Source organism: Lichenostomus cassidix, chromosome 4 (genome assembly GCF_008360975.1).
Source record: "Lichenostomus cassidix isolate B80296 chromosome 4, HeHo_3.0, whole genome shotgun sequence".
NCBI lineage: Eukaryota > Metazoa > Chordata > Aves > Passeriformes > Meliphagidae > Lichenostomus > Lichenostomus cassidix.
Genome location: NC_139484.1, coordinates 57,318,197 through 57,344,795, shown reverse-complemented (window position 1 = coordinate 57,344,795; position 26,599 = coordinate 57,318,197). Strand labels below are relative to the sequence as shown.

At 55.4% G+C, this 26,599-nt stretch overlaps 1 protein-coding gene across 3 annotated transcripts in view; it reads right to left on the bottom strand.

The window, feature by feature from the left end:
• The window catches only part of RAB11FIP5 (RAB11 family interacting protein 5), a 37,089-nt gene that overhangs the window by 7,289 nt on the left and 3,201 nt on the right, over nt 1-26,599 (bottom strand). Inside the window, exons 2-4 of one of the 3 annotated variants that reach the window (XM_085059331.1) lie at nt 15,580-16,019; nt 13,216-13,945; nt 2,404-5,088 (exon numbers count right to left, since the gene is read on the bottom strand). In XM_085059331.1, coding sequence (XP_084915457.1) covers nt 2,404-5,088; nt 13,216-13,945; nt 15,580-16,019 — 3,855 coding nt within the window. The remainder of the gene's footprint in view (nt 1-2,403; nt 5,089-13,215; nt 13,946-15,579; nt 16,020-26,599) is intronic. The other 2 variants (XM_085059333.1, XM_085059332.1) reach the window with 2 other exon arrangements.

The window sequence follows — 26,599 nt, the reverse complement described above, 5'->3', positions numbered from 1 at the left end:
GGAATCTCTCTCATGGCCAAGCTGCTGTGTCTGGAGCTCCACACAGCACCTGAGAGCCAACTCTCCATGGAGAAAGGGGCTGTGGGAGGAAAGGGAATGACAGAGCTCGGGATCAGATCTCCAGGTCCATCCACGGCACTGCCAAGCTGCTCTCCGAGCTCCAGGAGAGCACAAGGATCACCATGATGAGATCTAACCTGACAGCTCATTGCAGAACAATGATTCTCTGCACTCCTGCTTGAGGGAGGCATGGAGCAGCCCGTGCCACACCCTGGTACCTGTGACATCATCAACCCTGTCACCTACAAGTGCCACCATCCAGCAGATGGGCAGGAGCTGCACAGCTCCCAGCCTCCTCCAGGCAGTGCAGCTTCTGTCCCAGGCTGTCCTGGGGGATGTGACACACTTGGGGATGTGACACCTTCCCTGCAGTGAAGGCACCATCCTGCCCTGTCCCCAAGAGCAGCCAAGGACCCTCTGCACACCTGAGAGCTGCAGCTGATCCTCCCTAGCCCCAGCAGCCACACAGGATGACCAAAGAGCCCTCTGGCCACTCAGAAGGGGCCATGGGACCCCAGTGCCAGACTGCAGCTCTCCTGAGGAGGCACTGAAGCCCTCAGAGCAAACTGTCACCACCCCAGACCAGGCACTGCTCCCCTTCACCTGCAGACACTTCTGGCCCAGCCAGCACTTCATGCCCACTCCAAGTGACACTCTTTCCTTTTTCCTTCCACCTTTTTTCTGCCATCTTTTCTCTGTCTAAGTGCCACTGGCCATCCCAACAGGAGATGATCCTGGAAAGGGCAGCATCGCCATGGGGCTTGGGAAAAGGTCCCTTCCAACTTTCCTCCCTCACCCTGTGACAGTTATCACATCTCCCCAGTCCTATGAAGTAGTTCAGAGCCTTCCCCAGAGGCCTCAGTAGCTCTTCAGAGGTTCTTCAGTCCCAGCAAGTATCCAAAATGTGCTGGAGCAACCAGAGCAGGGAGGTTCCAGGAGCTCCTGGCTGTGTATCACAACAGAAGCCAGCACTGATACAACAAGCAGCTCTTGGATCTGAGCCCATTCCCATCCCAGGAGCCAGCCTGGCCTGGATGGATGCACAGGCAAGCCTGAGCCTGACCATGAACAGGAACTAATGACTGAGAGAGTCCTGTACTTCCCTGACTGCCTCAGTTATCCCTCTGGGATCGCAGGACACTTCTCTTTCCATGAACCATGATACAATTCAGGTTTCTGTGCAGCACCTCTGCAAATTTTGAACAAGGGTATCTGCTGGAGGATGAATAAGCCAATTAAAAATGACTGGAGGATCTGGTTTAAATAAGAAGGGAAAACATCATGTGACAGACCCAGCCAGATGCTGGTCTTTGCTCCCAAGACCATTTTGCACCTCACACCTGAGCCAAGCAGGGATCCCCCTGTGGAAGGGCTGGAGCTCATCCAGTTCTGCTGGCCTCATCCTCCCTCCCTGCCTCACCCCAGGGCCATGAACACTGTTCTTGGGCCAGGTGAGATTTCACCATTCCAGTGTCCCCAGGAAGCTCCATTTGCCTCATGATCATGGAGGCTGATCAATAAATCCCTGCTTGGTAGATCATTGAGAGAGTTTGGTCCTTGGGCAGGCAGAACCCAGGACAGAGCAGGGGAAGGAGTACCAGGAAGATGAGATGAACTGAAGGACACAGAGCAAGGCTCCATGCCCTGAACTCCTCAGCTTTGCTTCATGGTATTTCTACAGACCCACAACTGACCTGGGAGGAGGAACAGCCCCTTCTTGCCACCCTTCCCATTCCCATCATCCTCAAAGCGAAATCCCACTTGCTTCATCACCAGTGGGCATCTTGGCAGTAGGGAGGGGAGAAGGGCATTTTGCCCTGGTGAAAAACTCTCTTTTTTTGTGGCTAAGGAGAGAAGGAGGTTTTAAATACCCAACGGGCACTTGAAAGGAAAGCAATCAAAGCTGAATGGATGGAAAGGGCAGGGGCAGCAGCTGTGCACATGCCATGAGGGAGCTCAGGAGAGCATCAACAGCCAGCAGCTCTCCTGGCAGACATGGAAAAGGCATTTATTCCACAAGCATGGGCAAGATGATGGAGCCAAAACAGCACTGGCTGCAATGTGGGTGCAGTTCTGAGTATTCAGCTGGGGCAGGTCGTGGGTGTGTGGAACCCTTTGCCCCAGTCAGGGCAAACACAGGACACCAGTGGCCATTCCACACCACGATCCTGGAGAGCTGAGGCTCCCAGCAGCTCTCTGGGACCACGGAGAGGGAAGAGGAGCTGCAGCACCTCGCGCAGCCGGGTGGAGTCCTCTCACCACTGCCCTGCTAAGAGCAGGAGGGGCACAGGGCTCACCTCTCCCCAGCACACACCCTTCACTTCACCTCCCCGCAGTGCTCACCTGGTCGTCTGCTGGCCAAAGGGCTTCCCAGCCGGCTGTGTCTCCCTGGGCAAAACCAGGAGCGCTGAAGCTTGTGCGTCCCGGGGCTGCGGGCACGGGCAGGGCCGGGCGGCGGCGCGGCGGCTGGCAGGGAGCCCGGCGGCGGGACAGGGGGTGCCACACGGCTCGGGGTTAGTGGCAGCCACGAGGAAAGGGGTGGAGGAGGCCAAGGGCTGGCTGGCATGCAGGGGGGGAGGCTGGAGAGCGTGGCCGGGAGCGTTAGAGGGCTGCAAGCCGTGCCCCGGCGCTTCCTCCCGCGGCGTGGAGAAGCCGAAGGTGCCCTGCTCAAGCTTTCCGGGCAGCACAGCTCGCACGGGGAAAGGGGTCGGGGGCTTCTCCACGAAGGGATTGCTGGGGGAATTGGGGCTCAGCGCCAGGGTAAAGGGGTTTCTCAGGGCTGGAGCTCCCTGAGAGTGTTTCTCCTCTGGCCTGTCTGGCTTCCAGAAATCGGCTTTTTTGAAGTCTATCCTGCTCTGTGCCAAATGCCCCCCGGGCTCGCTGGTGAGGGCTCTGCCCTGCTCTGCCTCCTCGGGAGGAGCACAAGGCTGCTCTCTTGCTTGCCCCTCACTGTCACCCCATGCCAGCTCCGGCTGGGATGGATTCTCCCCACACTCTAACCTTTGGGCTTGTGGGCTTGGATGCCCAGCTGCCTCCTGCTCTTCTAGAGCCGTCCAGAATATTTCCGGCTGGCCCAGGTCTAGCTTGGAAGGTGGGTTTAGTCCTGAAATACTGAGCTCCTCAGGGAACGATGGCTCCTGTGTGGAGGCTGTGTCCCACTTGGCACTCTCTGTGGCCCCTATCTGAGGGGACACACGGGGTTGGCTCCAGCTCTCCTCAGCACCCGACTGGTCCAGCCCATCCAGGGAGAACTTGGATGTGCAAGTCTCGAACTGCTCAGCCACGTCTGTCTCATTCATCTCTGACAGGTGTTCCCCCACAGAGGTGTCCCCTTTCCCCAGCTCGCTGGCTGCTGTCTCCACATCAGCTGCTGAGTCCACAGCTCCAGCACCCTGGGGCACTGGGAACTCACTGCCAGCTTCAGCACTGTCTGCTCTGGGAGCTGCTGGCATGGAAGGCTCACTGCCCCCACGGCTCCTTGGCAAGTCCATGTCTGCTCTTGGGCCCTCTGACTCTTCCCATTGCTCCTCTCTGCCTCGCTGGGGGTCACCAGGCTCCCCCTCCTCGCTGTCCCCACCAGCTCCGATGGCTGTGAACCACCTGGGGGGCTTGGGGGGTGGCACTGCCGGGCCGGGCAGCGGCTCCTCCTGGCCCCCTGACCACGGGGACAGCACCACGCGGCTCTCACGGACATCAGAGCTGAGCTTCAGGAGGCTGTCGCTGGCCTCGAGCCTCATGCTGGCCTGCAGCCGGAACACAGAGCTCCGGATGTCGAAGGTGCCCTCCTGGCTGCCCCCGGGCTTGGTGCCATCCTCGGGGAACCTCCGTGGGGGCACAGCTGGCACAGCACCTCCGGGCAGGGTTTCGGGGGGCAGCTCAGGGGGAAAAGAGCTCCGGGGTAACACGCAGGCGGCGGCACGGGATGAGCTCTGGGATTCAAAGGTGCCTTCGCCCAGGAAGGGCTGCCGCAGGCCGAAGGTGCCCTCGGGAGCTGCCCGCTGCTCGGCCGCGCTCAGGGTGCCCTCGGAGGGGTCGGGAGTGGATTCTGTGGCTATGGTCATCCAGCCGTTCGTCCCTGTGCCCGAGGATTCCTCCTCACCGCTGTCCCCTGCCTCCCTAGTGCTATTTCCAGTGTTCAGTGCTGTCGAAGTCTCTTTGTCCCCGGGGTTTCCCGAGGCAAACACGGCTGCCCACACCATGGGCGTGCTGCTCTTCCTCCTCCTCGCCGTGGAGCCTGCCGACACGGGGCTCAGCACGTCCTCGATCACCGTGGCCTCCTGGGTGGTGCTCACCAGGTTGGCCCCCACATCTAAACTGGAGAAATTAGTCCAGGAGCGGAGAGCTGCAGGGATTTCGGCGCCCACGGGTGACTCGGCCTCATCAAACACTTTGGTGCCCTTCTGGCAGGGTGGCTCAGCTGATGTCTCTGCCGGGCTGGCTGCGTCGGGGTCGTCGATGAAAGCCACGCCCTCGGCTGCCACCGAGGCAAAGAAATTGTCCTTGTTCCTCTCTGGTTTGAGCCTGCTGGTGGCAAAGGCATCGAAGGTGTCGTCCCACTCCGAGGGCAGCGGGGGGACGGCGGGCTCAGTGTCGGCAGGAGGGAGCTCTCCCGGTGCCGGGGGAGTGGTTTCTGGCACGGGGACACCAACGCTTGGGGCTGCAGGTTCCCTGTTGGGGTCTGTCTGCTTTGGGGAGGCAGAGGGACTGCAATCCTCAGAGGAATAAAAGCTCCCAGCGACCTCTGCTGCAGCATGCGGCCCAGGCGGGAAACTAGAGAGAAAGTGAGTAGGTGAAGGAGAATTTAGTACCTGGTCAGCGAGGAGCTCCTCAAAGAAGGGATTGCTCTGCAGGGAGTTGAGGAATGGGTTGGTGGGGGACAAGCATCCGGCCTGGCTGTCTCCAGGAGCGGCAGGGAGGTTAGAGCTCGGCATGCTAGCGGGAAAGGCAGCGGGACACGGGGCGGGGGAGCGCGCAGCAAAATGAGAAGGAGCATCTGAGCTGGTTTCTACCTGAGGAGACACTTCCAGGCTGTGGAGGGAAGACAAAACAGTCCTCCTGGTTAATGCTGTGACAGAGCTGTAAGCACACACCACACACACCACAAACGCTCCGCTCCAAGCAGGGCAATGACCAAATCCATGCCTGGCTCTTGTTAGGCAGAGCAATGGTTATGGAGTCGAGGCGTGGAAAGGACATGCACAACACACAGGAAAGGGCAGCCCTTCTCCCAGGACAGCTCTCCACGTTCTCCTCTCTGCCTCAGCAAGCTCAGGAGCCACAGAGGTTTTTCCCCACCTCCTGCAGCCCAAGGACTGCTCAGTGCCTTTGTCCTGGTGCTGGTGGAACCCAGGGCAGGTGGAGCACAAGGAGTTGATCCGAGGATCAGGATTACTTGAACAACTCAAGGCACACAGGATGAGTGTTTTCCAGTTTAGCCCAGTGCCTCCTCACCAGTTTGCTTGCACAGGAGGGAGGGACAGGGCTGAGGGAAGCTGAGGAACGAGAGCCCAGCAGGAAGGAGCAGACCAGGACAGGGCCCTGTCCCCCCTCTGCACGCTGCCCAGCCTCCCACATGCCCCTTGTCACATCACTTCTGCCCAAGACCCCGAGATGCCTGAAACCCCACAGGGGATCCCAATGCGGAAGGGATTCAGCACATCTGGAATTCAGAATCTCACCCCCAGTGAGGCTGACAGCTCCTTGCTGCCTTTTCAAGAAGGACTGAGGGACCTTTCTTCGGGATTTCACGGATCTTCCTTTGGGAACAACTCCAGCAGTGTGGAATCACCGCCCTGAGGGGGCTCACCAGGCTCAGAGGTTTTCACATCACAAAGCTGGTGTGGCCACCCCACGCCCATCTGGTGCTCCAACTGCCACACTCCCTCCTCTGGGGCCCTGATCCCCTCAGCTCCCCCTTGGGAGAAGCAATCCTGGCCCTGTCTGGCCATGGATCCCATGGGATTGCAGCTTCCTGCAAGGTTTAAGAGGAAGGGATAAATTAATTGCTTTGCCAATGTGCCCAAGGTATGTCAAGCCCTGGGGCTACACCCTGGGATTTCCCTCCCACCTGGAAGGGATCACTGGCAGCACTGGAAGATCACAGAGCTGCTTGACAACTATTTCCGTGTTATTGTGGATACACCAAACGCCTCAGACATGTTTTAAAGCACAAAAATGCCATCTTGAGGCAAAAGCTGATGCTGGTGATGGTGCAGCTGGCTGGTCCCAAAGCAGGGAGGGCACTGGGCTGGCAGCACCTCGGCCCATGAGTGATGTACCCACCATGGGCACCCCCTGCTCTCACTGCTGGCAGCTCCACAGCCCCTTCCTGCACCCTCCTCTGAGCAGCTCCCTGCAAAGCTGCCTCTTGAAGCCATCAATGCCACCCAAGTGCCCAGTCCCAGTTTGGAGCAGGGTACACTCCCGGTGAGCAGCCAAACCCAACTGGCTCAACTCCAGCACCCATGGGACACCAGCCAGACACCACTGACGGGAGCTGGCATTGCAGGGACAAAGAAAAGCCTCAAGCCCTTCATCTGCACTCAAAGCTGCAGCTCCCTTTGGGGCACACACAGCTCGTGGGTGCCCTCTCCTGCTGTCACCAAGCAGCAGTGGTGGCCATGCCCAGCTCTGCTCCATGTCCTCTCCTGCTTGCACCCCACAGGTGACAGTTCTGAGCAGCCCAGCTCCTCACAGGGATGCTGAGCTAGGGGTGAGCACACGAAATCTCCAGAAGTTATGGGAGAAGCTGATGGACCCACAGGCACAAATCACTCCAGACTGGCAGCCACTCTCTGCTTGGAAGAAAACCTCTCCTGGCATTCCCAGCCTGGAGATCAGCATAGGGTTGGACCTTTTTCCCAAACTGCCCTTGAATTGAAGCTCCCCAGAAGAGGAGAACAGCTGCTCAGGACATGACCACCCAGTTGGGTGAGTTCACAACATCCACAAATAGATTTTAACAGGGCAAAACAGAGCAAATTTTCCTTCCCAGCTGGAAAGGGAAGGTGGCAAGGGAAGGTGACAAGGTCCAACCACAGTGCCAGGGTGGCTGCAAGGGGCACAAGCCCTGCCCCACCTCTGCTTGCCCTGCTCCTTGCTGGCACTGCTTCCCTGTCTCGGTGCAGACTGAGCTCCATGCTTTGTGCTGAGTAAGAGCATGCAGGGGCTGATGCAGCTCTGCTGGGCTCCAGCTCCAAATGGCTGCAGAGCATTAATCAGCTCCTAATGAGCACTGGCTGCTAATGACCAGCCCAGCTGCCAGAAGCTGAGTGGGTGAAGTTCTCTCTTCAAGAGGGGCTGATGCCAGAGCAGGCCCTTGCCCAGGCACTTGGAATGGCACCATTCAGGAACAGCTTCAAAGCTTCCTCAAACCCCCAGGATGATCCTGTCTTCATTCCCTGAGTCCTCACAGAATGGGCTGGGTTGGAGGGAGTTTAAAGTTCATCTCCTTCCACCCCTGCCATGGCAGGGACACCTTCCATTACCCCAAATTGCTCCAAGCCCCAATGTCCAACCTGGCCTTGGACACTTGCAGGGATCCAGGGGCAGCCACAGCTTCACTGGGCACCCTGTGCCAGGGCCTCACCACCCTCTCAGGGAACAATTCCTTCCCAGTCTGTCCCTGCCCCCTGGCATTCCCTGTGTCCTGTCCCTCCAGGCCCTTGTAAAGCCACGATGGGGCTCATGGGGTGCTAAACCTGCTAATATTGATAAAGACATAAAGACAGAACTTGAATCCATCTTTTTTTGGTCAGATTCTGCTTTTCCTTTTTAAACTGCACTGTGAAAATTTCCTTTCCACTTCTCAACTCCACTCCTACTGGGACCCACTGGGCTTTGCTTAGGGGCTGCACAAACTCCTCCAGGCTGCAAACTCCAGGCAGAAGAATCATGGAATTGTTTATGTTGGAAAAGCCCTCTAAAATTCTGGAGTCCAACCATCCCCAGCACTGCCCAGGCCACCACTGCCCCACGTCCCCAAATGCCACATCCAGAGGGATTTGAAATCCCTCCAGGGATGGGGACTCCACCAGGGCTGGACAGCCCTTTCCAGGAAGGAATTTCCCCAAAATCCAATCTAAACCTCCCCTGGGCACAACTTGAGGCCATTTGACAATCTGTGACTTTCCACTGGGCTTTCAAACTGCACCATCACCGTTCAACCTTTTTTTCTCGGGATAAACATCCCTGCTTTGGCCACCAGCCTGGTGCTGGCAGGACACTTGTTTTTCCCCTACAAAGTCCCATTTCCCTCTGTCCCTGAGGAAGGAAGCTCCCCCTGATGAAGGCTGCTGGAAGCAGGAGTGGAGCACGGCAGATTCCTCTAGAGGGAAACCTCAGCTTGCAGCAACCTGATGGAAGCAGCTCTTTGCAGCACTGAAATGCTGATTCACCCTCCTCCTCCTCTTCCCTCTCCTCCTTCCCCTCCCATTCCCAGCACTCGGCTCCACCAGCCAAAATAAATCACTGGTACCTTCCTGCCCTCATTTATTTGTTTGGCAGCACTTCACAGACGCCTTTGAGCCTCGCAGCAATAATAATAAAAAAAAAATAAAAAGGAAATAAAATATTGCTGAGCAAATCCCCTGATGGAAAAAGTCTACTGGAAACAGCTTGTTCAGTGCAGGGTGATTTTTCCCTACAGATTTCAGGCTGAGGGCAGAGCTCTGCAGTCCCCAGCCCGGCTGCAGGAGGGTGGGGAACTCTGCACCACCAAGAGAAAACAGCACATGCGCTGGAAAAGCGGGAATTTGGGAAGGGCTTGGGAAGGGATGAATCCAGCCAGGATGTGCTGAGGGGAAGAGCTTAAGTGGAAAATCCCTCCTAGGAGGGCTGGATCCAGGGATGTGCCGTGCCCTGCCACTCCCAACCTGCTTTTTGCCCCATTTTCCCACAGACAAGGCTCACTTGGGTGGAAAAGCAGCAGGATTGTGGTGCTGGAGCATCCTGCAGCAGCTTCAAACCTGGCAGGGATCAGGAATTTCCTCCCAGCCATGAGCAGGGCTGGCAGAGCAGGAATTGTTCAGGAAGAGGTTGGGAAGAAATGGGAATGGCAGCCTGTTGGGACATTTTTGTACAGGGTGGGAGCACCAGAGGGAAAGAGTCAGGGAATATATTTTAAATAGGAATTCCAGAGGTGGAAGGACTGGATGTCTTTATAATAAATCACTTATAATAATCTATGAATTATCCATAATAATTATCTGTGCAATAACCACTTTGCTCTTCCCTTGGGCCTCACCTGTCCATCATCCCCATTAAAATGGACAAATCCTCCTTTACAGGCATTTGCCCTCAAGACCACAGGAATTAAAATAAAGCTTAGGAGGGGCTGTGACAACATCCATGCTCAATCCCAGCCTGGCCAAGGACTGTGCTCTGACCACCCCAAACCTTCCTCCCACTCCCAGCATTTAGGAAATGCACTCTTTGGGAGCACAAGAGGAACAGGGAGGAGCTGAGTCAATATTTGGCCTCGCTGCTGGACACGAGGCTGTGGACTCTGGGAAGGGGTTTGAACCTGAAAATGGAACTAATGGCACTGTTTTGATGGGACAGAGCACAATTTCCCTTCTCTCCTGTGGCCAGGCCTAAGATGCAGCTCTGTTTCATCATCAGGATCCTCCACAGGAAGCAGGAGCTGCAGAGCTGTGATAACATTGAAGGAAACCCTGGAAACAGTTAAAGGATTGTTTCAGCCCCAGGCTTTGCCTCAAATAAACCTGCTGAGCTTCTTCCTCACATACAACCCTTAACCAGCCGACCTCCAGAACAACAACCCCCAGCCAGGCTTTTATTCAGCCTCCAAAGAGCAAACACCATCTTCCTACTGCTCCCATCCCATCCAGAATCAAAGCCTGGAGCTCACAGGGATGAAAAGCAGAGCCTTTGGGACCTGCTTCCCTGACAGAAAGCAGGGAAAACCTCAGGGCTGAAGGCAGAAATGCCCAGTTCTCTCCCCAGTGAGAGCACAGACAGGTTTGCAGCAGCAGCTCCCACACTGATGGCTCAGCAAAACCCACCCAGAAGAGAACAAAACTCCTTTTTATAAAGCTCCAGTTAAATCCAGCCCAAAGGCAGCAGCTCCTTCTTTTGGAAAGGGAGTGCTTTGGAGAGCAAGTGGGTAAAGACGAGCTGTGCCAGGCTGGTCTTTGCTGCAGGCAAACTCAAACCATCCTTCTAATTACAGGCCTTTTAACTAATGACAGGCTGAGGTTTTTGGTTTTGCAGAGTGACTGATGTTGATGCTTTCTCACCAGGTTCAGGCTCTGGGTTAAACTTGGCCTATCCACAGTGGGCAAGAAGATGAGAAGGTGCTGCTGGCAGAGCCACAAAGCTGAAGTGTCCAGAGCCAGGAGAGCAGGAGGGAAAAAGTCCTTTCAGCAAATAAGTAAAGACTTGAAACTGCTCGATTCAGAGGCTGCTGCTGTCCAGAGCAAGGGTTAATTCATCTCCAGCTCTGGAAGTGACACTGGAACCTGAACAGCTCCTCCCGCTGCAGATGGACAGCAGAGAACCCCCAGAGATCAGAGAATCTGGAATGGATTGGGTTGGAGGGACCTTAAATCCCATCCATTCCCACCCCATCCATGGCAGGGACACCTCCCTCTGTCCCAGGCTGCTCCAAGCCCCAATGTCCAACCTGGCCTTGGACACTGCCAGGGATCCAGGGGCATCACAGCTGCTCTGGCAATTCCATCCCAGCCCCTCCCCACCCTCCCAGCCAGGAATTCCTTCCCAATATCCCACCTAATTCTACCCTCTGGCAGTTTGAAGCCATCGAGACCTAAAAAGCTCTTCAACAGCTTTGACCTGCACCTCCAGCTTGGTCCATGAGGTTGTTCAATGTAGGAAGCAAAATAAAATCAGCAAAGTCAGTTCTGTATAATTCAACTGAGTACTGATGTCATAATTAATGGCCAGGAAAACTGAAGCACCAGGAGAGCCAGGACAATGACAAACCCTGTCCCTGTGATGATGGGAGGAGTCTTTGTGCCTCAAATCAGACTCAGTCACCAAATGCTTCTCCTAATGCTCCCCAAAGGTTCACAGCTATCCCAGTGCCAAATTCCTGGGCACTGGGAGGGAAAAACCCCTTCCCAGGCAGGCAGCTCCAGCATTTCCCCATCCTCCATCAGACACTTCTCCCAGCTCCCACTTTAAATCCCCCTGTTCCAGTTTAAGCTCATTATTTCCCATTCTCAATTGCAAACTGCACTTAAAGCCCACTCAATGTTCCCAAACACCTCAAAAGGGGCTTCTGTGAATTCCTTCCCTCCAGCTTGTGCTGCTTCAAAGCCTTTCTTATTTTTGGGAGAGAAAATCCCAGCCAGAGGAGCTGCTGCCACACAGCTCATCCAAGTCTCTCCTCACAAGACAAAGTCCTCGGCAAAGCGACTCCAAGAAAAGCTCGGCTCTGGCTGAGATTAAACTGAGAGCACCGAAGTGGATTTAAAAACACCCATGGAGTGGAAACCCTCTGGGAAAGGAGAAATACTGGGAATGAATCCAGGGAGGCAGGAAGCTGTTAGAAACCAGCAGTGTTTAGGGGCACTCCTGGTGATTATCTGCTGGGTTGGATGGACAGGAACTGAATTCCAGCCGGATCAGACATCCCTGCCTCGAAATCAGTGTCCACCAGAGGATTTGGGCAGGCATGGCCCTCCCTGCCTCCTGCCTAGAACTGCCAAGAGGGGAAAACCTGCTGCTTTCTCACCTAATTCCCAAAGAAAATGCTTCAGAGGGAGATGCTGAGGGCAGCTCCTTCCCATCCCATCCCATCCCATCCCATCCCATCCCATCCCATCCCATCCCATCCCATCCCATCCCATCCCATCCCATCCCTGCTTCCCTGGCTGGCTCAGGCACCTGTGGAGTCACTGCCTGGATTCAGCAGGATTTCTGTGGCTCGATCTTTTACTCTAAGCCTTAATTAGCAGGTTTATCATCCCAGAATTAGAAAGAAAAACTGAAAGAACAATCCTGAGTGGGAATACTCTGTCCTTCCTCAAGGACAGGAGGCACAGACCAGAGTCCTTCAGGCTCATCCACAGATCTGGCACTGGGATGTGACACCAAAAAACCCCCAGGGGTTTGAATTTCCTGGAAATCACAGAATCCCAGGATAGGGTGGGTGGGAAGGACCTTAAATCCCATCCCATTCCACCCCTGCCATGGTGGTGGTTCTGGGGCCACACTGAGGGATGTGCTCATCCCTTTCCAGGTTTAACCCACATGGGAACCTGGTTCTGTGGAATAAACCAGGAGTGCCCTCCTCATTAAAGGAGGCTCAGACTGAACTCAAATCCTTCTGCTTAATAAATTAGGTTAAAGTCAGCCCAGATTAGAAAATCCCTCTAATAAATCAACCTTGTAGATTGAACCAGCTCTCGAGTGCTGGTTGTTTTCCCTGGCTGATTTTAACCCCATTTCCTGCCTCTCACTGACAACACCCTCGACCTCTGGACTGCCAGCTCAGCTCCAGGGGCTCCAGGGGTGGACATGGGTGATAAATTCCTCACAGGAACAGCACAAACACCACAAAACCTGAGGGTTTGGAGGGATGAATCACCACACAAAGCAAGAATGGTTAGAGATTCATAACTGGGAGAAGGGAAGGCTGGGTGGGATGGGAAGAGGAAAGAGCAGGGCTGGGATTAGTTATTTTGGGAATATTAATAATATCTCACATCACCAAAGTGCTGCACTCCCAGACCAGACCAGGGCAGGGGGGTCATAAAAATAATGTGATTACACATCCCAGTATCCCACATATCAGCCTGACTGCCAAAGCAGCTTTTTTTGCTCATTAAAGGATAATGATCCTTCATTTTGAGGCCACAGAACCATTTGGTGTGACCACACTGAGCCTCACCTCCACAGAGGGAAGCTCCTCCATGGAAGAGACCCCTCCTTTCCCTGAGTGGGAAACACATCCCACATCCAACAGAGGTGGTTTCTGGCAGAAGCCAAGGGAGGATCCAGGAAAATCCCCTTCCCTTGGAGACATTCAAGAGCAAGGAAACATTTTCCCTACTCTGACCTTGCCTGAGCATCAGGAGCATCCAGGGGCTCTGCCCAGCAGAGCCACCAGAGACGGGAATTTGGGGCAAGAATGACCAGCCTGGACCTTCCCACCCCCCTTGCACTGACCTGGGTTTCTGAGGGGACTCTTTGGGCTCCTTGGACCCAAACCAGCCGCTGCTCTTACTCCTCTCATCCCCTGCTGCCGAGGTGTGGCTCGGGGTCCCTCTGTCCCCCTGCGCTTTGCCCCCTGCGTCGCTCCGGCTGCCCCCGTGGTGGAAGAAGCCTCCCTTGGCTTTCTTGTCCTCCTTCCTGGTCTCCTCGGGCTGCTGCTCCTTGGCTGGCTCGGTGGAGAAGCCCAGGGGAGCCGCAGCTTGGGTGGGTTTGTTCTCCAGGCGGTTGCTCTCCTCCATGCGCGCCCTGCCCAGGTGGTTGCTGAGGGTCACAGCCTTGGTGGACACCTTGAGCTCCTCCTGCAGGACCAGGCTGGGAGGGGATGGGATGAACCTGGGCTCTTCCCTCTGCTGGGACCTCTCCAGGCCACCCAGCCCCCAGGGCACCTCATGGGGGTCGGGGTGGAGTGGGGTGAAGCCAAAGCCTTCATCCTGCCTCCTGGGGCCGGCGGGCACGGGCAGGGGGGCTGAGCCGGGGTGGGCACTGCCAGGGTGGGCACTGCCAGGTGTCACCTCGTCCCCATACACGTGGCTGCCGTTGATGCACAGGGAGGAGCGGGACACAGGCTCGTTCTTTGGCTTCAGGCTGTGTGTTGCTTTGGGCTCCAGCACGGGGCTGACCTGGGACACATCGTCGCTGAACGCTCGTTTGTGGGTCAGCTTCGGCGAGGACAGGAAGTCTTTCACTGGGGGGATCAAACACACGACAGGTGAGGTTACAGCAGTGTTATCTTCCACCTGGGAGCACTAAACAGAGCTGGGAAATCATCCCAGCTGACTAAACCAAGCTGGGAGATCATCCCGGCTCTTCTCCCACCCGGGGCTTCATGGGATTAGAATGAAATTCTTGGAAATGCAAAGCACAGCTCACAGCTGCAGGGGAGGATCCCAAGGGGAGACTCTGTAAGATGACAAACCCATTGTCTGAGAGGATCTGAGAGGATCTGAGGTTGATAATAAATGCAAGAAACTCCCCAGAAGCTCCTTAAAGGGTTTGAAAGCTTCCATGTGACTTAGGAGTTTGCACTGAACAGGAGATGCTGGGGCCATGAGCTCCAGGCCACTGCTTGGTGTGACAAGCCAGGACGGTCCAGTGCCTGCATCTCCCTCCCAATGCCTTGAGGGTTACACCTGATCGTATTAAAAAATCTTTTCCAACCTCAACAATTCCATGATTCCATGACCTCATGGCTACTGCCGATTTTTGGTGTTAAAAATCATGGAAAACCTGAGGAGAATGACACAAAGATGCTCTCCCTTCCCAGCTGGAGATGCTGCTTCCTTCTTGGAATCATGGAATGGTTTGGGCTGGAAGTGACCTTAAAGATCACTCAGTTCCAACCCCCTGCCATGGGAAGGGAAGTTCCCAAGAGCTGGAAGGCTCATCCCAAGGATGATGGAAGCAGCACAGGAATGTCACCCAGCAGAAGCCACACAGCCTCCCCGGGGACTCCCACCCAACCAGGCAACATGCTGTCTGCAGCCAATTAAACCATTTAATTCTACATTTGTTTCCAAGGGAGAATTAATTCCCTACAAGGGCCTTTTTTGTTTGTAAATCAGTGCCCTGGGAGTGCCAAGAGCTCAGCTTGCTTTAATCACCAGAGCCGGCCCCATTTGGGCTTTGCCTCCAAGCCGGAGGCAGCTCATTAAAGCAGTGACCCAGGGCAGAGCCAGCAGGGCCTTCCTGGCAGGGACTGCCCAGAGGAGCTGACAAGAAGCAGCCCTGAAGAACCCTCAACTCCTGGGAGCTCGTGGTGCAGGCATGGAAAAGGAAAATCTGGGATGTTTCTCCCCATTCTGGCAAACGCGTCAGTGCCAGCACGTGGAAGGTCTGGGGGTTTGTGTGGGATGTCACCTCTTAGTGACATCCTGGAGCAAAGGAGGCTCAGGGGGACCTTGTGGCTCTGCACAACTGCTGCCAGGAGGGGACAGCCGGGGGGTCAGGCTGTGCTCCAGGGAACAGGGACAGGAGGAGAGGGAACAGCCTCAGGCTGGGTCAGGGGAGGCTGAGGGTGGATTTTGGGGAAATTCCTGCTGGCAAGGACTGTCCAGCCCTGGTGGAGTCCCCATGCCTGGAGGGATTTCAGAGCCCTGTGGATGTGGCATTTGGGGACATGGGGCAGTGGTGGCCTGGGCAGTGCTGGGGATGGTTGGACTCCAGGATCTTAGAGGACTTTTCCAACCTAACCAACTCCAAGATTCCCTGATTCTGTCATCGGGTAAGCAATCAGTTAACAGAGCTGCAGGAAAGTCTCAACAGCCCCGTACAAAGAAAGGAAGGGGAAAAACTAGAGGGGATTATCCCTTATCCTCTTACCAGAGCGCTCTATGGACAGACTGCCATGTCTGCTGGGGGATTTGGGCACCTCAGGGGCACTGGCAGCCAGGCTCAGGCTGGCAGAGGAGATGGTGCTGTCAGATCCCAGCGAAGTGTTGGATTGGGTCAGAGATGACTTGCGGAGTTTGTTCTTCAGGAAAAACCCCTTGACTTTGGACTTCTTGCCCCCGAGCTCATAGTCATCCTCCATGTCCAGGGCTCCCATGCTGCTGGGGATGATGGCAGAGGCTGACTCCAGGTCGTACTTCTTCTTGCCTGTCACCTTGTCCTTCAGCTTCCCGAAGGGTGAGCGCGGCTTGTCCTTCATGGAGAGGTCGAACATGCTGGCAGTGAGGTTGTTCCGTGTGAATTGGATGCTCACCAGGATCTCACCACGCTCCTTCTCCTTCTTCCCAGCCTTGGAGTGCAGCTTGTGCCACCTGCAGCCAGAGGGGAAGGAAAAGGAAAGGTGTCTGTGTTATTTCTGTGAAAATTTTGGAGAAGATGCTGCTGGGTGGGAGAAAGCACCAGTGGTACCTGGCAAGAGTTTCTCCAGGGAAAGGTCAGGCATTGGAAGTGCCCAGGGGGGTTTGGAGTCCCCATCCCTGGAGGCGTCACCTGGAGGTGGCACTCAGTGCTCTGGGCTGGGGACAAGGTGGGGATTTGGCACAGCTTGGACTTGATGGTCCTGGAGGGCTTTTCCAGCCTCAGTGATCCTGGGATTCTAATCCAGGTGTCCCAGAGAGCACCTAAACCCCAAGTCAGACACACAAACACCACACACAGGGCCTGACCCCTCCCTGATGCACCTGGAGCTCCATCTCCATCCCTGTCCTCACTGTGAGCTCTGTCCTTCTGCTAAATAACCTGGAAAACACCACCTCCCTCACCCCACTGTCAGCCACCACTGTGATTTTCCAGGGAAAGCCGTGAGCCTGTGTTTGGAAGGAGACAAAGCTGGTGTTTTGTGCTTGTGATTTAAATATCCCAGAGCCAGTGACTCAAGGGATCCTTTCAGCAGAGACTGACCTGAATGGCAAAGGAACTCAACAACATCCATTAAATCAACTTTCTGCTGTGTCTCACCCCAATGAAGATGCTGAGGTTTGTCTGAAGGTGTCCTTGCATCAAGCACTTAGAGGATGATGCATCCCAGGAATTCTTTGTGGGAAGGAGCAGCTGCTGTGCAGCTCCAGCCCCACCCAGCCCAGGTCACTGATTTGGGGGAAATTCCCACAGCTGGCTGATGGAGCTCTCCTGCCTGGTAAGAGCTCTAGAAGGAGCCGTTTGCCATATCCACACAAAGCTCCCACTGACTCCACAGCGGATTACTGGGAATGCTTCCCACTCTCCTGCCCCACACAAAACCTGTAATGCAGACTTTGCTCCAAAGCTTTGCACATACAAATGGAAGGAACACTGGAAGAGCCTCCAAACCATTCACTGCACAAGGCAAAACATTCCCAGCTTCCATTTAGGTCCCAATGCTTCCACAGAGAATGGCCTGGGAGCTGGCAGGGCATGGAGCAGCCTCTGGAATGCCGTGGGAGAGGAGTCTGGATTCCTGTTCTGGATTCCTGCCAGCAGGGACGAATGGTGGGACTGGGGACACCAAAGCAGGACATGCCCAGAGCCACCCTCTGCTTCTCCATATCCCCATTCCAATGGGGCAGCACCAAACACAGGCCATGAAGGAGCTGTTTCTTCCCAAAAATCCCTTCACTCCCTTCTCCCTCAGGATGCTCCATCTCTCTGCTCCAGTTCCAGGCACTGTTTCCCAGAGCAGCTGCAGCAGGATGAGCAGGAATCCAGCACAGCCAGTGCCCTGATCCCTCCCAGATCCAAGTATTAAATGAATTTCTGATTAAAATTCTCCTTAACGAGGCACAAGGAAATCTGCAGGCTCAGGACAGATCCTATTTCTCCATGTTGTGCTTCCCAGGAGAAACACAGCAATGGGAGGTGAAGATGCTTCTGGACATGAATTAACAATTTCCCAGAAAATAAAAATCCCAGTGGAGTCTTACATCCACTCAGAGAGTGAAGTCACTGAGAAGAAAAAAAACAGAGAAGGAAAATGGGATAGGATGGAGGCAGGGGTGACCATGCTGGAAGAAAACTGGAATTGTGAGGAGAAAACTGGAACTGTGTCCTCCAGGAGTTCCTGAATTGCTGGCAGGGAACTTATCACAGCCTGGATGAAGGGAGGAGCTGGGAAGGTGACACCACACCCTGGAAGTGTCCAAGGCCAGGCTGGACAGGGCTTGGAGCACCCTGGCATGGTGGGAGGTATCCCTGCCATGGCAGGGTGGGAATGGATGGGATTTAAGGTCCCTTCCAACCCAAACCAGTCTGGGGTTCTATGAAGAGAGCACAAAGTCCCCATATTCCCTGATAAATATTCCAAGTGCACAGCTGGAAGCACTCAGGTCCTTCACCACACCAAGTGTAGGAGGGACAATGTCTGGGACTTTGCTGGGCACAGACACTGAATTAAGTCCCAGTGAATCCATTCCTATTCCCACTTATCCCACCCCATCCAATGACCACTGCAAAATTTTCAGTACCCAAGCTGCAAGCTTGAAAATATCCAGGCAGGAAAAATGAAATCCATGGGGAAAAGCAGTGTTAACCCCTTAGAGCAAGGCACCAGCAACAAAACCAGCTTAAAACAGGCTGAGCCACTGCCAGGGAACAGGAGCAGGTGGATCAGGACAATTCCCAAAGGATTGGAGGGGAAAAGGTTGCCTGGAACATCCAACATTGCATTGTTCCCTTTAATGCAGGAGCTGGAAGCAGCTCAAGAGGGAAGGGCTGCAGCAGCCTGGCAGCTGGGAAAGGAGAGATTTGGGAGCTGAATCATTTCATGGGAAAAATAAAGAACTCTTGAAAGGAGATTTTGTACCTTACATCATCCCATAGAAAAAAAAAAAAAAACAAACTAGGGAGAATCTGGGTGGATTGACATAAGGAAGGGCAGGAGCTTCCCAGGAGGAGATGGAACAGCACAGATTTGCTCCCAGCATCTCCCATCCCATCACTTCCAATCCTGTGAGCATTTAAGGGAATTTGGGTGCTGAACCTGAGCTGCTCCAAAAAGCAGCTGTTCAAGGAAAAACCTCTGCTGGTGCTGCCATGGGATTAAGGAGCTATTTGTGGATTTTGACCTCATCAACAGGCAGGACTACACCTCCAACAGGCTGCAGGGCTATTTTTAGGCTGAGCTCTCAGTTTGTGGCACAGGACGAGTGTTTTGGGAGGATTTAGTTGTTCCATGTGGTGTGTTTGGGGTTTTTATGAATCAGCTCCAGTGGAAACAGGTGCAAACACGGCTGGGAGGCAGCAAAACAGGCAGAGGTTCAATCCCATACAGCAACACAAACTCTCACAGCATCTTCTCACCATTAACCCCATTCCAAAGCCCTCAGCTTCCCAAATTTCTTCCAGGAGCTGCCCTCAGAGGGAGAGGATTCCTGGACTGGGGCCACCCACAGTCACATCTTGGAGAGGGACGTGACCTTTTCTATGGGAATAGACAACACACGTGGAAAACAAAGAGCTTCTGCCCATAAAAACCTTCCTGCAGGTCTGAAGGAGCAGCACTGGGTTACATGAATCAGACTCTGGAGCACAGGGGGATGGAGGGAGCTGTGCCAAGCTGATCCAGCTGCAGGGATCCACAGGGATCTGCTTCCTGGGGGTGTTTTGGAGCCACAGCTGGGATGCAGCTCCTCGCTGCACAGGAGACCCAGGACAAGCCACTCATCCCCAGCCACCTGCTCTGAGCATTCCTAGCAAGGTTTGGAGGAGTCCCAGCCTCACACGGGCTTTGCTGGTTACAAAATTCGAATTAAAATTAGATTGAACTCTCTGTCATGCGCCAGAGCCAGAGCTGGTTGGGATCAGGAGCAGCATTGCTCCCAGCTAAGGAGATGTGCCCCAGTCTGTGCTCCTTCCCTCCCAGAGGAGGAACGTGCCTCCCAGAGGGTGGAACCTGCTGGACCAACATGCTCTGCTCTGTGGGGAGCTGCTCCTGGTCCCCCCAGCTCCTGCCCACGTGCCCTGCCAGGTGCTGTCCTGCTGAGACAGCCTGGGCACACAGAGAGCCCAGGGACACCTCTGACAGGACACATCCAGGGAAAGCAGCTCCAGCCAGATAGAAGGGACAAGCCACAGGCCTGGGAAAGCTGCTTTTGCTAAAAGAGATGTATTCTTCCCTCTGACAGTCCATGGATCCAGCACTGCACTGTGCTGGGTGTGCATCCCTGAAATGGGAAATCCCAGGATCTGTTCAGGAACGCTGTGGCAGGGAAGGCTCTGGAGAGCAGCCCAGGATGGCTGAAGGGGGCAGGAAGCAGCGACTCAGGCCAGATGGGCACAGAGGAAACCTCAAACAGAAAACTCCCTGCAAAGGGGAAGCAGCTGGAGGCCCTGAGAGCTGCAGGGAGGCTCCTGGGAAGCAGCCGAGCTCCGAGGGGTGTGCAGCTGCCATTCCTCTGCTGGCACACGGGTTGGGAGCAGCCACGTGTGGCAGAGCCTCCCCACCCCCAGCGTGGGGCTGTGCACACTCATTTAGGTCAGCGTGGTTAATCAGCACATCCCAGCTCCCTCAGACACCCCAGCAAATCCCTCTCCTCTCTCTCTCCATGGAAAAAGGAAGGCAGCAGTGCCAAAGGCAGGTTTGGGTGACAGCAGCAGTAATCTATTTTTACATTTGCTGTTGCCAGGATCAGGGAGGTTTGGAGAGCAGCACAGAGAGCGCTGCTGGAGCTCCAGGCTCCCAAAAAACATGGGCTTCCCCCATCCTCCCACAGCATCCCGGGCTGGTGAGGCTGAGCAAAGAGAAAAGCACTGCTGTGGAAACAGGGAATGTTTGTAAAGGAGGGAAAGAGACACCATGGAGGATGAGGACAGCAGGGATTTGCTCAGGGCAAACACCTTTCCTTTCCTGCTGCTCTTTGCCCCACCCCTGGGCTGCAGGGGACAGTTCAGGGGGGCACAGGGATGCCCCAGTCAAAGAAATATTCCTGTGGGTCTCAGAGCTACAAGGGGAATGCTTGGACACTTTATTTCCCCTCAGTGCGAAAACTCGTTTGGGTTTGGGAGCTCCGGGCTGGCCCAGCACCTCCTGGGATTGCTGGGATGAGCAGGACACGGAGTCAGCCCCGACAGAAAGGCAACACCCACCCTGATCCGAGCTTTTCCACCACCTTGTCCCTTCCACAACCCCTCCTGAGCAAATAATTCCTTCAGCACAAAGCCAAGCACAGAGCCAAAGCCTCCACCCCATCAGCAGCTTCATCAGTCAGCATCCCAAAGCCCTGGGGTTACCAATGGCACTGGGATGAGATCAGGAGAGCAAAGCAGTGCACGCAGCATGACTCAGAGCTGCCTTGGGCACCATCCTGCTCCACTTTCAGGGCGGACATGGCTCCTTCCCAGGAGGACATAGGTTATTCCCAGGAGGATATGGGCTGTTCCCGAGAGGAACACCTTTGCCCTCTGAGGGGTTTGTTTGGGGTCCCCAAAAGATTCCCCTCCAGCCTTGAGCTCAGCTGGACCTGCTGTGCCCCAGCAGCCCTGCTCAGCACACCCTGGGCCTCCAGTTTGCCAGCAGGGAGCTCAAGGGAGTTTCCTTGGAGTGGAGTCCCTTAGCAGCTCCTGGGGTTCAGCGATTCACAAGGGCAAGAGGCACAGCTGGAGTGTTTCTGGAGCATTCCCACTTCAGGAGGTGCCCCAAAGCCTCCCAAAAGCACTGAGCACTGTCAGGGTGGGCGAGCCTCACCTGACACTAAGCAAAAATTCTGCCCTGCACAGCTCAGAGCTGCAGTGGGAGACAGACACATCCCAGCCCGGTGCCAGAGGCTCTTCCCAGCCTGCTCCAGGCTGGCATTTCCTGCTGATTCATCCCTGCAACAAGGTCAGCCTGGCTGGGCAGAAGAGCCCCGAGCGTTAAATCAAGGATCACTTGGGCTGCTCCAGTGACAGAGCAGGGCAGGGCAAAGGCAATCCAGGGAAAACACTGAGAGCCCAGCACAGCCACATTTCCCTGGGCCTGGAGCTGAAGCAGCTGGGCCAGGAGGAAGCTCACCTAGCCGGGAGGGGAAGCACACGGTGGAAAACAAGCCAGCCCCGGGGAATTTTGTGCCTTTTTGTCTGGCTCCGTGTTCCTGCCCCAGCTTCCCCCGCGCCGGTTCCCGTGTTGGTTTTGGATGGCTGATCCTGCCAGGTGATCCCTGCGAGCTGCTAAAAGCACAGATGGAAAATAAACACAGGCTGATTCCCCTGCGGATGGAGCAGCTGAGGTGGGAAGTTCATATCTCCAAATGTTCTTCCAAGAGGCACTCAAAAACAAGGCTTGAAGGAACCAAACCCCCGCTTGTTCCATAACAAAGGAGCCCAGAGAAAAGCAGGGAAAACCCCAGGCTGTGCTCTGGGAATGGTGCTGTGGGTACAAGTCCTGAGCACCTGGGGGCTTCATGGATTAGGAACATCCTGGCAAGGCCAGAGGCAAGGAGGATGGGATGGGATGGGATGGGATGGGGGTTTTTGGCCAGGATACACACCAGGGATGGAGAAGAGCTCTCAGCCACCAGGACAGTGCTGGCATGAGAGCACAGGCAGTAACTTCATCCCAAATCACTCAGCTGAGAAAATCTGAGGTTTTCCTCTCTCTAGCACAGGATGGACAGGGGGGAAGAGGGAAGGAGGGAAGATTTAAGGAGCTGTACAACAGAGCATGAAACATTTACAAGTAGGGACAGCAATAGGAGGAGTCAGGATGTGATCACCTCAGCTAGATTTATCCCCTCACGCTCCACAGCATCCAAGGTTTGTGTCCTCACAGCTGCCAACAGCCAAGAAACCACCCTTGTGGTCAGCAAGTGACCTGAGCTGCCAGGACACCACAGGACAGGGGATAAGGTCCCCGTGTGAGACTGGCAGTGCTGCTGATCCCCTGCCCTCCTGGAAAGGATCCAAAGTTAAACCCAAACGAGCCCTGAGCTGACTGTGCAGGATTGCAAAGCACCAGGAGCTGTGCACAGCTGCTCCTGGCAGCCACTCCACGGGCACAGGGAGGGCAGGAGGAACAGGGTTTGCTGTAAATCCTTTCCCACTTGCAGCTGGGAGAACCATCATGGCAGGGCTTGCACAGCACCCAGAGGCTTGGGAATGCCTGTTCTCCAAAGGGACACTCATCCCATGGGAATGAACACCAACCCCATGGCTCCACACAGCCTAAAACACCAGCTACACCCTCTCTGGGAGCAGGTCACACATGGACTGTTCACCCATCACACCAACCCGTGCTCAGGAGTGAGTCAAACACACAAAAAAGGGGGGAAAAGGGGAAAAGGAGTGAATCCTGAGCAATGCAGCAGGTTCCACTCCTTTACCCTCGGTGGATTTGACAGTGAAGAGACCCCCTGGAAATGCAGAGCTGGGGAGGAACCCATGGGATGCTGCTGCAGGGATGGAGTTCCCAAACCCCCATCCCAGGTTGGGAAGCCAAACCCCATGGCCCAGCCAGGCTTCTGAGAATTCATGAAGCCAGGCTTCTGCTGGAGAACTCCATGGCAGGTCTGAGCACACCTTTGCCAGGCACAGGCTCTGACAGCCCCAGCACAAAGAGAGAGGCACAGCAGTGGCTCCAAGGCCATTTTCACCTGACAGCAGAGAGGATGCCGGGCTTTCCTGGACTCCACCATCGAGCAGATTCCTCCAGGAACCACAAAGAGCATCCCTCAAAATTCCCCACCTTGGGGAGCAGAGCCCACCTTCTCTCCTGCTCACCTAAGGCTGCCAGGAAGGACTTTGCTAGGCTCTGGAGGGAAGGGAGGGAGTGACCCAGGAGAATCCCGGAGCAGGGATTGAGCCCAGCTGAACTCAGCACAGGCAACAGCAGCAGCTCCCACCGTGTCTGGAGCTCTGTACCGACAGGATCGGGGTGTTTTCCAAGCTGCTGCAGGTTTTTCTGCAGCCAGGGGCAATCAGGGCCCTGGAAAATCCCTGAGAAGCACAGGCAGAAGCCTGAATCTGCAGCTTTTTGGGTTTTAAGATGCTGGAGGGTGACAGGCCAGCACTGTCAGCCACTGACACACCAGACCCAGCATGCCAGATTTGCAAAGCTGGGATCCAACCATCCAAGTATCTTTTAAAAACAGGAAAAGCAGAGTTTTCCTGGAGACAACAGAGCAATGGCCTTAAACCAGCTTTGACAACTGGGTGAAAATGGCATTAACTGGGCAGGTAGGAGCAAAATGAAGCCCTGTGGAGCACCTTGGCCCTCTGCCCTGGGCTCCCAGGTAGGGCCAAACACTTGCCCGGGGTCAGCTGGCCACCAAGGCTGTTATCCTGAGCCCAGGCCACCAAGGCTGTTATCCCAGCCCTCCATGCCTCCCGCAGCAGAGCATCCTGACCTGGATTTTGGCAGCACCAACCCCTCCTCCCCTGCAGTATTTCGACACTCCAGGGCGTTTCCTGCCTCAGCCCAGACACAACAACCCCTGGAGCTGCATTTTCAGCCTCAAATCAAGGATTTCTTCCCAGCTCAGGGCATCCAAGGAGCTTCCTGGTGCTCCAGGTCACCTCACAGACTCTCCCCAGCCTTGCTGGAGGCTCTGACCACAGGGAAAAGGGCTCTTTGCCCTTGGATTCAAACTTCCCATCCCAAATCTATCCCAGAGCAGCAATTCCCTCCCCACCCCACTGCGAGGTCTCTCCCTCTCCTCAGCCTAAGGACAGACGTGCCAAGGACAAAGCTGCAGGGATTTGGCCTCGGCTCAGGCCCCAGTGGGAGCACAGGGAGCTCTGGCCCTGGGTGTGAGAACTTTCCTGGGAGAGGCTGGAGGAGCCAAGGCCACGCTGGGAATGACAACAAGCACCAGTCCCAGGGAGATGCCACAGCCTCATTCCACTGCTAATGATCTCCTGATCTTAATTAAATGAGGGAGGGAGATAGCACAGGCATAGCATGGGCTGAGAGAGGTGCAGAGGGGCTGGAGGAGGAGATGAGAGCAAGTCCATTCCAGGGGAAAGACGAGGGCAGTGCCAGGGAAAGCATTTGTCACACAAGGAGGGGACGTGATGGGTCCCAGCAGTGAGGGGAAGGGACAAGTGCCTGGTGTGGGGCTCAGGGAGGAAGCCTTGGTAGGATCTGGGGACCATCCTTGACCCTGAGGGAGCTTCTCACCCCTCAGACGTGCCAACATTGCAGAGCAGACGGGCAGCACCCATCACTGGGCAGGATGGGATCCTTTGGAGAGCCTCTGGATCAGCCTTTTCCTTCTGCCAGCCTCGCTATCTGTGCCAACCACACAGCCCCAGGCAGTGTTGGGGCTCACAACTTCCTTCTCTGCAGTCTCTGGCTCCAGGACATCTTCCCTCCAAACCCAAGGAATTCCCTGTCCCCTTCCCACTGAGCCTCGCCCCAGAGGAGCTCCATCCCGACAGGGAGCAGAGAAGCCCTGGTGGTCTCAAGGACTTTGGCTGGAGAAGTCTGGCAGCCAAATGAAAGGTTCTTTGCTGCTGGAGAGGGAGGAGAGTCCCACCCTGTGCCAGGGGGGAGCTGTGCAGCCCCACAGCAGCCCAGAGTCAGCAGCAGGTGCCTCCACAGCTGGGCAGAAAGGGAACCAGAAAAGGGAAGTGCAGCACGGAAGGGCTTTGAGGAACTGGGAGCTGAGCTAATTCTGCAGAGGGAACAACTCCCCCAGACCAGACGAGTTCCCTGTCGCAGAGGCACCGGCGGCCGCCACTCCCGGCCCAGGCAGCAGCCAGGGAGCAACTGCAAGTCACTGCAGGAAAACCAGAGCCAGGAATCCTCATTCCTGCTGCACTCGCTGTCCCCTTCAACAGAGAGCCCAGTGCTGCAAAGCCCTGGGGTTTGAGCTCTGGCAGGTTGGGGTTTGCAAAATCAAGGATATTTTGGGTTCCCAGGCAGGGAGATCCAAAGTCCAGTCCTGCCTCCTGTCCCCCTCAATGTCCCCCACCGCACTGCTCACCCAAGGGATGTCACACCTTGGCCAAGGGAAAAGGTCTCCAGGTCCATTGGAGAGGGACTTTGGACAAGGCCTGAAGTGCCAGGACACAGGGAATGGCTTCCCACTGCCAGAGGGCAGGGATGGATGGGATATTGGGAAGGAATTCCGGGCTCAGAGGGTGGTGAAGGGCTGGGATGGAATTCCCAGATCCAGGGCTGCGCCTGGATGCCTGGAGTGTCCAAGGTCAGGTTGGACACTGGTGCTTGGAGCAGCCTGGGATAGTGGAAGGTGTCCCTGCCACGGCAGAGGTGGGATGGGATGAGTTTCATGGTCCCTTCCGCTCTGGGAGTCTCTGATTCCCAAAGCCAGGTTCCCATTCTCTGAGGCAAACCCAGCCTGATGTGTGTTGGACCAAAGCCTGATTTGCTGGATGCACTCCCAGCTTTCCCAGGTGCCTGGTGACAGGGTGGCTGTGGAGGGGACACTCTCTGCTCGCTGCCACCAGCCAGGATGACCCCACGGGGCACTCCAAGGGCATTTCCTGGATGTCAGGAAGCAGCAGCAACAACTGGTAGTTCCCAAAAATCCCTCTGTTCCTGGGCTGTATCCTGGCTCTGCAGGGACTGCAGGATCAGGTCAGGGTGGGAAGTGAGGACCAGGAGCATCCTGCTCAGGGTTCTTTGGATGCACAAAGGCTCCAGTGGGAAGGGAGAAATGATGCTCAGAGCTTGCTTTGCCAGCCAAGCTCAATCCCTGGTGTTGTCTGAGCCCAGGACAAAGCCTGGGATGCCCAAAAAGGCCATGAGAGCTCTCAGGCTGCTCTTGTGCAACTCCAGGAGTTGATTTTCTCCTGGCAAAGCACTGAAATGACCCAGACTGAGCTGCACGAGGCAAGTTGTAAACACCCCCGGCCTCTCTGACGGCTCCTTCCCGGAGAAGAGTCCAAGTTTTGACGGAACATTTTCCACCCAGCCGAAAACAAGGATCATAATTATCGCTGGGAAAGTTTCTGTGCAATAAAAATAAGCAGCAAAATGAGA